At 46.3% G+C, this 12,714-nt stretch overlaps 1 protein-coding gene across 1 annotated transcript in view; it reads left to right on the top strand.

Moving 5' to 3' along the window:
• Positions 1-12,714, top strand: part of INPP5D (inositol polyphosphate-5-phosphatase D) — a 79,767-nt gene that overhangs the window by 2,502 nt on the left and 64,551 nt on the right. The window contains 1 exon segment of the mRNA XM_030574867.1: positions 8,410-8,473. Within this exon segment, the coding sequence (XP_030430727.1) occupies positions 8,410-8,473 (64 nt within the window).

The following is a 12,714-nucleotide window of genomic DNA, read 5'->3' as shown; positions in this document are numbered from 1 at the left end:
AGAAAATTTTCAACTCAATACATTTTCATTGAAATATGATGATTGGTTGAAGCTGAGATGTTTTGTGGAGTCATATCAATTTTGATTAAGTTTTCAACAGGAAGACTTCTGAGCTCCAGGGCGCTCTGGTCTCTTCTGAGCCAAGAGAAAAAAAGAACCAAATAAAAACGCTGATCTTTTGGATACAAAACCAAACATTTCAACACAATTCTGCTTTGCAAAAACATTTGAAAGGTTCTAATATGGAGTGAAAACAAACTTCAGCACTTCAAAAGTTGTCACCAAGCAGACCTATCATTCTCCAGCCAGAGCTAGTGTTCACCTAGCAGCTCTGTTGAAATTAGAATGGAGACTTGAATAATTTTTTATCCTGCTGAGCCAAATAGATTTTCCTGGAGAGATGTTGCAGGAAAATAATGATTTGAATAACAACAGATCAAGGGTGTTTATGTGTTTAAGTAATAATGCCTTCTCTTCTTTTATTGCTCCAACAGCAGCAAAATAGAACTTAGACAAATTGTACAAACAGCAAATACACAGTGAATGCTCCTCCTCCAGACACTTTCATCCTCTGTTCTGTAATCTGATCCTTATGACCTGATTGCCCCATGAAAGGCAAGGACCAGAGTGATTCTCCTTCTTTCCATGTCACTGCTTGGTTTGCCTGTTTATGAACTAGAAATGACTACTGAGCGCTTGCACTCAAGGAACTCAACTGGAAATGATTGCCTAGCTCACAAACTCAAAAAGGGTTTAACGGCAAGCTGTGTCTGAAGCAGCATTATCCCTCCACTGGGACTGTCTGTCTTGATGTGCTTTTGTTCAAGAAGCTAGAAAACATAAACAGTTAGACGGAGAGGGAAGTTTGCGGGGGGACTGTATTTTCCTTGTGTGTCTTTATTAAAAAAACATGGCTTTCCTTTAAGATCCTTCTAGGAAAATCACTATTTTAAAAACCAGACGCAGTGGCTCTAGATCATGTACCAGTTGAAAGCAGTGCTAATAAATATCTGCAAAATCACTAAGTTGAAAGTTTGTGTGTCGGAACTCTTCAAATGTAGCACTATGAGGCCATTTAGTGATGATAAGAATTTCTTCCAGGCCAACCCAAAAAGAAGCTCCCTTGCAGAACTTAGCACCTCTTAGAGAGTTTGTCCCAAACACAAAGGCACCAAGACCTGGATGGACCAGTATTGCCCTCATCTACTGGGCAATGAAACTGGAAAAGGCCAGGGTATTGGGTGTGATAAAGAGCAGATGTTTTGAGGGGCGAGGGGCTTCCTTTCATACACCTGAAGGCACTGGCACATACTGTGATGGGGCAAGGCCAGATGGCTACAGTAAAGTACTGAGGAACAGGTATGTTAGCCCCAGGCTAAACAAATCCCTAGTACCATGGTAACCAAATGGCCGTTGCTCCAGGTTAATCAAGGCACCTGGGGCCAATTAAGATCTTTCTAGAAGGCAGTGGAGATAGCTACATTGATTAGAACACCTGCAGCCAATCAAGGCAGGCGAATCAGGGCACCTGGGTTTAAAAAGGAGCTCACTCCAGGCAGGCAGGGAGGAGCCAGAGGAGAGGAAGTACGTGTGAGGAGCTGGGAGCAAAAGGCACAAGAGGCTGAGGCTGAGAGGGTGTGCTACTGGAGGACTGAGGAATTATCAGACAATCAAGCATTATCAGACACCAGGAGGAAGGTCCTGTGGTGAGGATAAAGAATGTGTTTGGAGGAAGCCATGGGGAAGTAGCCCAGGGAGTTGTAGCTGTCATGCAGCTGTTACAGGAGGCACTATAGACAGCTGCAATCCACGGGGCCCTGGGCTGGAACCCGGAGTAGAAGGTGGGCCTGGGTTCCCCCCAAACCTTGCAACTTTTGATCAGACACAGGAGGAGTTGACCCAGACTGGGTTCCACCAGAGGGGAAGATCACTGAGGTGAGCAAATCCGCCAATAAGCGCAGGACCCACCAAGGTAGAGAAGGAACTTTGTCACAGTACATAAGCTCATTTTGGTGCTGAAACCAATTAGAACACAATGGATTAAGAGGACTCAATCCTTCTGACAAAAGAAAATTCCACTCTTTCCAGGACATGTCTCCAATTAAAGACATTTCATGCTGCCACCTCCTTTGGCCTCTTATTGGAGACTAAGTCATGCAAAATATTCTAAATGCTGAAAAGTCCTTGGCAGGAAGATGTCCCCTCCACCTTGTGAATAACTGAAGATCTTTGCTGAGTCTTGTCTCCACTAAACATGTATAGAAATACTTCCCACTGCTTCAGTCCAGCCATGAGTACTTCTGTAAATATCTGTAGAGTCAGATAAGGCCTTAATAGCCCACAACATGTAATAAATTAAGGTTGGAGAGGGATTGTTTTGGAGCATTTTGCACCTCTCATAAACATTACGTCCATTGGGTGGTGTCCTGTGAATTCACCTTTTAAAGGCATAGGAATAGCTGAGATAGCAGAATTGTAGACATTAACGGAACTGTGGCATTTATCTTCTATCAAGAGAAAGGGATACCTCCTGAATGGAACTCAAATATTGTCTAAGTCAAATGCCCATCCAGACAGGCTTTGGAAGCATCCTGTTACCAGGGAGGTAATACTCCTACATGAGTTTGGAAGTTCCTTCCAAAATCCCTGGGCTCAATTCCTGAGTAGAGAAGTAGCGCTTTGCTATGTGGCCTTAGGCAAGTCATTTCTAGCCCAGTACCTCAGTTCCCCCATCTGTAACGTGGGCATAATGATGCTGACTTCCTTTGTGACTTAGAACTCTCTGGATGAAAAGTGCTTGATGAGAGCTGGTTATTTGTTTTCTGTGTTACCAGTGGATGATCGGCTCAGTGATGGTCCAAGAGAAGGGGACCAGAGTCCAATATCTCTCCAGTATCCAAGGGTACCACATGTGAGCTGTTCACAGTGGTATCAGCTGAATTCCTAGATCTCACTGTGTATCTGTACAGTGCTTAATAGACCAGGGTCCTGATTGTGGTTGGATCCCATAGTTGCTACCATAATATACACAGTAAAAAGCAGTTCCGATTTGCAGCAAGGCCTTAGCCACACTGGAAGAGGAGAGGAAATATGTACCCACTCCCCTTTCCCTCTTTTGCCTTCAGAAGCTGGTGCAGGGGAGGGAGTTAGGAGACAGATGAGGAAGCATGTTGGGACACATTTAGCCTCAGGAAATTGCTTTGATGGGTGCTGCATATGCCATCAATATGTCCAAGATCAGAAATGCTTGTGGCTTTCCAAAAACATTCTGAAGAAACATCTCAAAGAGAATCTTTTTAGGTGAAAAGTGAAAGTATCTAGGACCAACTGTGCAGCCGTCATGCTGCTTAAGAGTTAAAAGCTTAAGAGCAATGAAGTTATAACAACAAAGCAAGGCAGATAAATGGAGGTTGTTAGCGAACTGTTTGATTCACAGCATTCCGCATTTGTGCATGGCTGAGTCATGAGATTGCTAAGGAGGATTCCCACAGGAAGAGCCACTTTTGCTCACACCATTCATTTATCACCTTATAGCCTTTTGTTAGCTTCCCCTGTAGATGTTCCTCTGGTTAAATATTTCTAATACTACTGTAACACCCTGTCTCAACAACCTCTGACAGCGGGTGCCTGCCATCTGATTGTGCACCCAATGTGCTTTGATGGCCTGATAGTCATTGAGCTGGTTTGTTTATCAGTTTCATAATCTCCACACACACACATTTTCTCTCATCAGCTACATAAGCAGTGCTGTTCTCATCTCAGCCCCTTTTTGCATAGTTGCAGGAGGAAGTGGTGGAAGAGTTCTGCATTGACAGATAAAAACAAAACCAAATCTCACTCCTGGGGGGAGTTCCCCAACTGGTGTCAACTGTCATAGCGCCAGTGACATTAAAGAAGCTCTGACAGCTGACATCAGCTGAAGAACTGCCCCAGCTGGGTCTGGGAGCACTGAAGAGATGTGGGTAGGTGTGTGAACACCTCAGATCACTTCACAATGAGCCCTCAGACCTGTTGTGGTGCGGCACTGGGCTCCAAAGGGCATTCCAGCTCTATTCTTGTGCATCTTACTTAAAAGAACCCAGGTTCAGAGAGAGATGTGGCTAAATCCTGTGGTCAGCATTGAAAATCTCACCCCAATGTGTGAGTAACTTGGTTTTATGCTCTGTCTGACTCCAAATGCAAGGCTGTATAACCCCTAAGAAATCTCTCGCTCGCTCTTGATGTGATTAAGAAAAGTCTAGTTTAAATAAACATATGAACCAAATCACAAAGGAGAAAAGTATATTGGTATGCATCAACCAACCCTCCTCCTCTGGAATGCTGACCACTGACCACCTTTCCTGACCCTCTGGGGCTGGGCTGCAAGCCTTATCTGTTTTGGCCCGGGGATGCTAAAACAAGATTGAGATTAGTTTTTGGAGGTAAATGGGGTTGAAATGTGTGTCCCTGGTTGGCCCAGAGCCAGTTTGTGGAATGTGTTTTAACTTAGTGCTGGGTGTGTGCTGAGAGCTGTTGGATCACATCTGTAACCACTGGAAAGTAAATAACCATGTATTCCTCCATTGTGCTGGGACCAGCCCCCCCAGGCATTTTGTGAGCTCAGCAAAATTCAGCAGCCATTGAGGAAGGCTGCACATTCTGCATGACTTTGCCATCAAGTTGGTCTTCCAGTTCTTGACAACTTGTTGATGTGTCCCTTGTTGGACAAAGACCGAGCACCCCCTTTAGACAGGAGTCCAGTTCTGTTTTCATCTATGTCTGGTGCAAATGAGTTTAGGCCACAGAGTGGGGCAAAGTCAGAGCAAGTCTAATTTGATTTACTGCCCACCCTGGGGAGGTGGTAGAAGAAAGTGTGCTTTATGGCTGTTCTACTTGCACTAAATCACTAAAGGTATGTCTACACTACAGGATTATTCCGATTTTACATAAACCGGTTTTGTAAAACAGATTGTATAAAGTCGAGTGCACGCGGCCACACAAAGCACAATAATTCGGTGGTGTGCGTCCATGTACCGAGGCTAGCATCGATTTCTGGAGCATTGCACTGTGGGTAGCTATCCCGTAGCTATCCCATAGTTCCCGCAGTCTCCCCTGCCCATTGGAATTCTGGGTTGAGATCCCAATGCATGATGAGGCAAAAACAGTGTTACGGGTGATTCTGGGTAAATGTCGTCACTCATTCCTTCCTCCGTGAAAGCAATGGCAGACAATCATTTTGCGCCCTTTTTCCCTGGATTGCCCTGGCAGATGCCATAGCATGGCAACCATGAAGCCTGTTTTGCCTTTTGTCACTGTCACCGTATGTGTACTGGATGCTGCTGACAGACGCGGTACTGCAGTGCTACACAGCAGCATTCATTTGCCATTGCAAGGTAGCAGAGATGGTTACCAGTCATTCTGTACCGTCTGCTGCTATCATGGGTGCTCTTGGCTGGCCTCGCTGAGGTCGGCCGGGGACACAAAGACAAAAATGGGAATGACTCCCTGGGTCATTCCCTCCTTTATGGTTTATCTAAAAATAGAGTCAGTCCTGCCTAGAATATGGGGCAAGTGTACTAGAGCCGTTGCATCAGAGAACCAAAGAGCACAGCCGCTCCATGTCCAATTCCGCAGAAATGATGAGCTGCATGCCATTCTAGGGGGTGCCCCTGCAACAACCCCACCCTTTGCTTCCCTTCTCCCCCAACCCTCCTGGGCTACCGTGGCAGTGTCCCCCCATTTGTGTGATGAAATAATAAAGAATGCAGGAATAAGAAACACTGAGTTTTTAGTGAGATAAAATGAGGGGGAGGCAGCCTCCAGCTGCTATGATAGTCCAGGCAGGACATTAAATGGAGTGGGGGACAGGAGCCCAGCATCCCACTGCTATGATAGTCCAGACAGTATAGAATCTTTTCTTTAGACATGAAAGGGGGTCACTGATGGAGCTCAGCCCCCAGTTACTATGATGAGGACAGTTACCAGCCGTTCTGTACCATCTGCCAGGAATAACCGGGAGTCATTCCTATTTTTACTCAGCTGCCCCCAGCCGACCTCACCTGAGGCCCGCCAGGAGCACTCACGGGATGATGACGAGGACAGCTATCAGTCCTTTTGTACTGCACCGTCTGCCACCAGGGAGGGGAGGGGAGAGGATGCTGCTGTTTAGTGCCGCAGCACCCCGTCTACCAGCAGCATGAAGTAGACATAGGGTGACATTTGAAAAAAGTCAAGAAACAATTTTTTTCCCTTTTTCTTTCACGGGGGATAGCAGGGGTAAATTGACGAGATATACCCTGAACCACCCCGGACAATGTGTTTGACCCTACAGGCATTGGGAGCTCAGCCAAGAATGCAAATACTTTTTGGAGACTGTGGGGACTGTGGGATAGCTGGAGTCCTCAGTACCCCCTCCCTCCCTCCATGAGCATCCATTTCATTCTTTGGCTTTCTGTTACGCTTGTCACACAGCACTGTGCTGTGGACTCTGTATCATAGCCTGGAGATTTTTTTCAAATGCTTTGTCATTTCATCTTCTGTAACGGAGCTCTGATAGGACAGATTTGTCTCCCCATACAGCGAGCAGATCCAGTATCTCCCGTATGGTCCATGCTGGAGCTCTTTTTGGATTTGGGACTGCATGGCCTCCCGTGCTGATCAGAGCTCCATGCTGGCCAAACAGGAAATGAAAGTCAAAAGTTCGTGGGGCTTTTCCTGTCTACCTGCCCAGTGCATCCGAGTTCAGATTGCTTTCCAGAGCGGTCACAATGGTGCACTGTGGGATACCGCCCAGAGGCCAATATCGTCAATTTGCGGCCACACTAACCCTAATCTGACATGGCAATACCGATTTCAGCGCTACTCCTCTCATCGGGGAGGAGTACAGAAACCGGTTTAAAGAGCCTTTTATATCGATATTAAGGGCCTTGTTGTGTAGACGGGTGCAGGGTTAAATTGGTTTAACGCTGCTAAATTCGGTTTAAACGCGTAGTGTAGACCAGGCCTCTGTTGGTTTCAGTTCACACTCATTGTTATTTCAGTGCAGGTCTCTGTATGGACACTTACTTCAGAATAAAAATATCCTATTGTAATTCAATTTAAATTAGTTATTTAGTTACCTTGGCACAAATTTGTGTGTAGACCAACCCTTTGATTTACTCATGCAACTCTGAATTTGGCCTAGTGTCTGGAATTTCTGCCTTTTCATTTCCTTCTGGCATGCCCACTCTTCTGGCAGCCAGAACTAGGTGCTGTTTTCTTTTTTCTGGCCAGTAGAGGAGTTGAACAACTCACTCTGAAGATGAGTCCATCATCACTTTCTGATTTGACATCTACAACATGATGAAGTGCCCCCAAGCTTAAGCACTGTAGGATTTTGTTAATTAATATGTCCTCAGGAAATGAACAGATATTTGAAACCCTTACGCAAAGTAATGCACATTGGAAAACATAATCCCAACAATACATATAAAATGATTGGGTCTAAATTATCTACTACCTCTCAGGAAAGAGATCTTGGTGTCATCATGGATATTTCTCTGAAAACAACTACTCAACATGCAATGGCAGTCAAAAAAGCTAACAGAATGTTAGGAACCATTAGGAAAAGGATAGATAATAAAACAGAAAATATCATAATGCAACTACATAAATCATGGTATGCCGATGCCTTGAATATTGCATGAAGTTCTGTTTTTCCCATCTGTAAAAGGATATATTAGATTGGAAAAGGTACAGAGAAGGGCAACAAAAATATGTAGGAGTATGGAACAGCTTCCATATAAGGAGAGATTAAAAAGACAAGGACTGTTCAGTTTAGAAAAGAGACGACTGAAGGGGATTTGATAGAGGTCTATAAAATCTTGAATAGTGTAGAGAAAGCTGATAAGGAAGTGTTATTTACATCTTCACATAACACACACAACTAGGGGTCACCCAATGAAATTAATAGGCATAGGTTTAAAATGAAGTATTTCTTCACACACCGCATAGTCAATCTGTAGAATTCATTGCCAGGGAATGTTGTGAAGGCCAAAACTATAACTAGGTTAAAAAAAGAATTGGATAAGTTCATGGTGGGATAGATCTATCAATGGTTATTAGCCAGATGGTCAAGGATGCAACCCCATACCTTGGGTGTCCCTAAACCTCTGGCTGCCAGAAGCTGGGAGTGGACGACGGGATGGATCTCTTGATTATTGCCCTGTTCTGTCTATTCCCTTTTAAACTTCTGGCACTGGCCACTGTCAGAAGACAGGTTACTGGTCTAGATGGACCATTGGTCTGTCCCAGTATGACCATTCTTATGTTCTTATTAAGTCAACAGTCTATGTCAGGGTCCTCCATTCAATTTCTGTTGTTATAGAATGATGCTATGATAAGATTCCCCTGTAGATATTTTCTAACAGCCTCTCCTCCAATCTCTTCCAGGTTCCGGAATTGTGTTTATACCTACAGGATTCTACCCAATAAAGAAAATAAGCTAATTGTCCAGGTAAGCCATACTTGAATGCAGACACCATACCATAAAAATGTACCTGGCTTAGGGCTTGTCTGAATGGGACTTTAGAGCACGGCCAGCCAGAATGCAAATCTTCAGCCCCATGTGGACCCTACTACAGTGCTCCAAAAGTTCCAAGTGCACTTTGCTTTACTGCCGTTTGAAATGGAAGTACCATATATACTTGTCATTAGCCCGTTTGTTTATAAGCCGACCCCCCCCGAAAGATGGATAAGTAAAAATAGCAAAAACTGTGTGACCCTTTCATAAGCCGACCCTATATTTCAGGGGTTGGAAAACTTTGGTTCCCAGCCCATCAGGGTAAGCCGCTGGCGAGTCCAGACGTTTTGTTTACCTGGAGCATTCACAGGCACGGAGCCCCTCAGCTCCCGGTGGCCATGGTTTGCCATTCCCAGCCAATGGGAGCTGAGGGACTCCATGCCTGCAGATGCTCCAGGTAAACAAAATGACAATGTATTAGATATTCAATTCACTGATTCCATAGAGTTTAAAATCATCAAATTTTGGTGTAGACCCATTTTATAAGCTGACCCTCGCTCTTTGATGTGTCTTTTTTTTTTACCAAAAATATTTGGTGAGTGGGCTGAGTATATACGGTATGTCAAAGCACACTACAGAATTTGCAATCTTCACATTAGACGTTACTGCACAAAAAACTAGATTCACATCCTGGCTTGCCAATTGGTGATGTACTGCATAGACAATCCCTGACACTTAAGATTGCTCATATGTGTTGTTTCACCATAGCTCTTACACTAAAACTATTAAATGTGTTAGTCAAAGTTAGTCCCACTGAACCCAAGACTAATCTCCTTTTCCAGGCCTTAGCCCACTTCTACCATGATACGCCACCGTACCAGTACACTAATACCTCTCTGACACATCAGCTTTCAATTCAGCAATACAACTGCTCACTGTGAACACAACAAATAACTGAAAAATCAAACTGCAGTGAAGGACCTGAACTCCAGCCTTCTAGCAGTACATTATTTAATAACTTAATGACAATTAGCATCCTAAAATCACAAAGTTAGCATCTCTACACACCTTGCACTAGGCAGAGAATACAAAGTGAACTACAGACTCAGAATTTAAGAGGCAGTTTAATCCAGTGGGTTGGCACTCTCAGCAGGTTTCTATTCCCAGCTATCAGTGACCAGCTTTTCACAGGTCATTCCACTTCTGTTCCCTCTCCAACCCTTTGTCTTGCCAATTTAGATAATATGAACTTTGGACCTTTATTTTGTATAGTGCCTTGCACAGGGCAGGCAAACTTTTTGACCTAAGGGCCACATTGGGTTTCCGAAATTGGATGGAGGCAGTGCCTCCCCAAACAGCCAGGCATGGCCCGGCCCTGCCCCCCCATCCGACCCCCCCTGCTTATAGCCCCCAACACTCCCCCCGGGATCTCTGCCCCATCTACAGCCCCGTTCCCTGATGGCCACCTGGGACCCATCCCCACCCCCTGCTCCCTGTCCCCTGACAGCCTCCAGAACCCCCGCCCCTGACTGCCCCCTGCCACCCCATCCAACCCCTCTTCTCATTCCTGACTGTCCCCTGGGAACCCTGCCCCATCCACGCCCCCTGCTGCCTATCCCCTGACAGCCCCCAGAACCCCTGCCCCTGACTGCCCCGCACTGTCTCATCCAACCTCCCATCTTCTTTCTGACTGCCCTCCCCCCCGGGACCTCTGCCCTCATTCAACCTCCCTGTTCCCCACTCTCTGACCGCCCTGACCCCTAGCCACACTCCCTCCCCCTCACCACCACCCCAAACTCCCCTGCCCTCTATCCAACCCCCACACTCCCTGCCCCCTTATCGTGCTGCCTGGAGCACCAGTGGCTGGCAGCGCTACAGCTGCGCCGCCCGGCTGGAATCAGCCATGTATCGTGCAGCACAGAGCACCAGGTCAGGCCAGGCTCTGCAGCTGCGCTGCCCCAGGAGCTCACAGTCCTGCTACCCAGAGCATTGTGCCGGCGGCGCAGTGAGCTGAGGCTGTGGGGGAGAGGGAACAGCAGGGGACGGGCTGGGGGCTAGCCTACCGGGGCAGGAGCTCAGGGGCCGGGCAGGAGGATCCCACAGGCCGGATGTGGCCCGTGGACAGTAGTTTACCCACCTCTGGCCAAGCACAAGGGGATCGCTATTTGAGCTGGACTTCTTGGTGCTACTGTTGCACCAATGAGGATAACACAGATTCTGCTTTAGGTTTACATTGGGACTGTTAAAAAAAATCATCTCACCCAGGCAATACAATGAAAGAAAGCTATACACACATGTTATTGGCATGTGCACTGTTTCATTGGTGTACACCTGATACATTGCTTAATAAAGTGTCAGGATGAAGTTAAGTTTGTGCAGTGTGATTTTGATTTTTGCCATGTTCACGGAGGGTTTTTAAGTGAAAATAAGCATGCTAGAGAGGATATTAGACTACCGAAGTGGTTGCATGCCATGATGGTGATAGACCGGGGCTTGGGGTTGGTCTTGTGTTGGGCATGGTTGCTATTATTATTTATAGGGCTGTCAAGCAATTAAAAAAAATTAATCGCACTTCTAAACAATAATAGAATAGCATTTAAATATTTTTGGATGTTTGCTACATTTTCTAATATATTGATTTCAGTTACAACACAGAATACAAATATTTTTATTACAAATATTTGCACTGTAAAAAACCAGAAGAAATAGTATTTTTAGGGCTGTCAGTTAATCGCAGTTAACTCATGCGATTTAACCCCAAAAAATTAATCATGATTAAAAAAAAATCGCAATTAATCAGTTTTATTTGCACTGTTACACAATAGAATACCAGTTGTATTAAACTGGATGGTTTTTCTACATTTTCATATATATTGTATTCTGTGTTTGAAAACAAAGTGTATATTAGATTACAAATATTTTCACTGTAAAAATGATAAAAGAATTAGTATTTTTCAGTTCACCTCGTACAACTACTGTAATGCAATCTCTTTTTCAATATATATGAAAATGTAGAAGAACATCCAAAATATTTAATACATTTCAATTGGTATTCTATTGTGTAACAGTGCGATTAAAAAAAAACTGTGATTAATCGTGCTTAATTTTTTTAACCTCAGTTACTTTTTTTGAGTTAATTGCCTGAGGTAACTGCGATTAATCGACAGCCCTAATTATTTATATTACAATAGTACCTGGAAGCCCTAACTGCGGTTGGGGCCCTATGGTGCTAGAGGCTGGATACAGATGTTGTGAGAGGTGGTCCCTGCCTGAAGACTTTATAATCTAACTAAACAAAGCAGACAAAGTGGGGGGAAACTAAGGCAGGGCTGCCCAGAGGATTCCGGGGGCCTGGAGCCATCGGCGGCAGGCGGCTCCGGTGGACCTCCTGCAGGCGTGCCTGCGGAGGGTCCGCTGGTCCCGTGGCTCCAGTGGAGCATCCGCAGGCACGCCTGCGGGAGGTCCACTGGAGCCGCGGGACCGGCAAGCGGCAGGGCACCCCCCGTGTGGCGAAATTCTAGAGCCGGCCCTGTTTGGCAGCGGGGGGCCCTTCCGTTCCGGGACCCGCTGCCAAAGTGCCCCGAAGACCCGTGGCGGGGGCCCTCCGCTGGCGAATTACCGCCGAAGTGGGATCCACCGCCGAAGTGCAGCCCACTCTTCGGCGGTAATTCGGTGGTGGGGGACCCCTGCCGTGGGTCTTCGGGGCACTTCGGCGGTGGGTCCCGAAACAGAAGGGCCCCCAACCGCTGAATTACCGCCGAAGACCGGGTTGCACTTCAGCGGCAGGTCCCACTTCGGCGGTAATTCGCTGGCGGGGGGTCCTTCCCCCCAAAGCAGAAGGACCCCCTCCCCGCCGGCAAAGACCGGGAGCAGAAGAAGCTCTGGGGCCTGGCCCCGCAAGTGTTTTTCGGGCCCCCTGGAGCAAGTGAAGGACCCCGCTCCAGGGGCCCCGAAAAACTGTCGTGGGGGCCCCTGCAGAGCCCGGGGCCTGGGGCAAATTGCCCCTCTTGCCCCCCCCCGGGCGGCCCTGAACTAAGGCACAGAGTGGCAATGGCTTGTCCAGGGTCACGCAGCTGGTTGGTGCAGAGCTGGGACTAGGACCCAGGACTAGTTAATGGTGTCCTTACTTTTTAGCATGTTGTGAGGAAATACAGTTAAGGAGCCTTAACTCTAAATAGAATTTGTTTTAGGGAATGGGAATTTCCTGATTTTTTTATATATACATATAACCACCC

Source organism: Gopherus evgoodei, chromosome 9 (genome assembly GCF_007399415.2).
Source record: "Gopherus evgoodei ecotype Sinaloan lineage chromosome 9, rGopEvg1_v1.p, whole genome shotgun sequence".
NCBI classification, from domain to species: Eukaryota; Metazoa; Chordata; order Testudines; family Testudinidae; genus Gopherus; species Gopherus evgoodei.
Note: the sequence above shows the minus strand (reverse complement) of the source record. Positions and strands in the feature narration are given on the sequence as shown.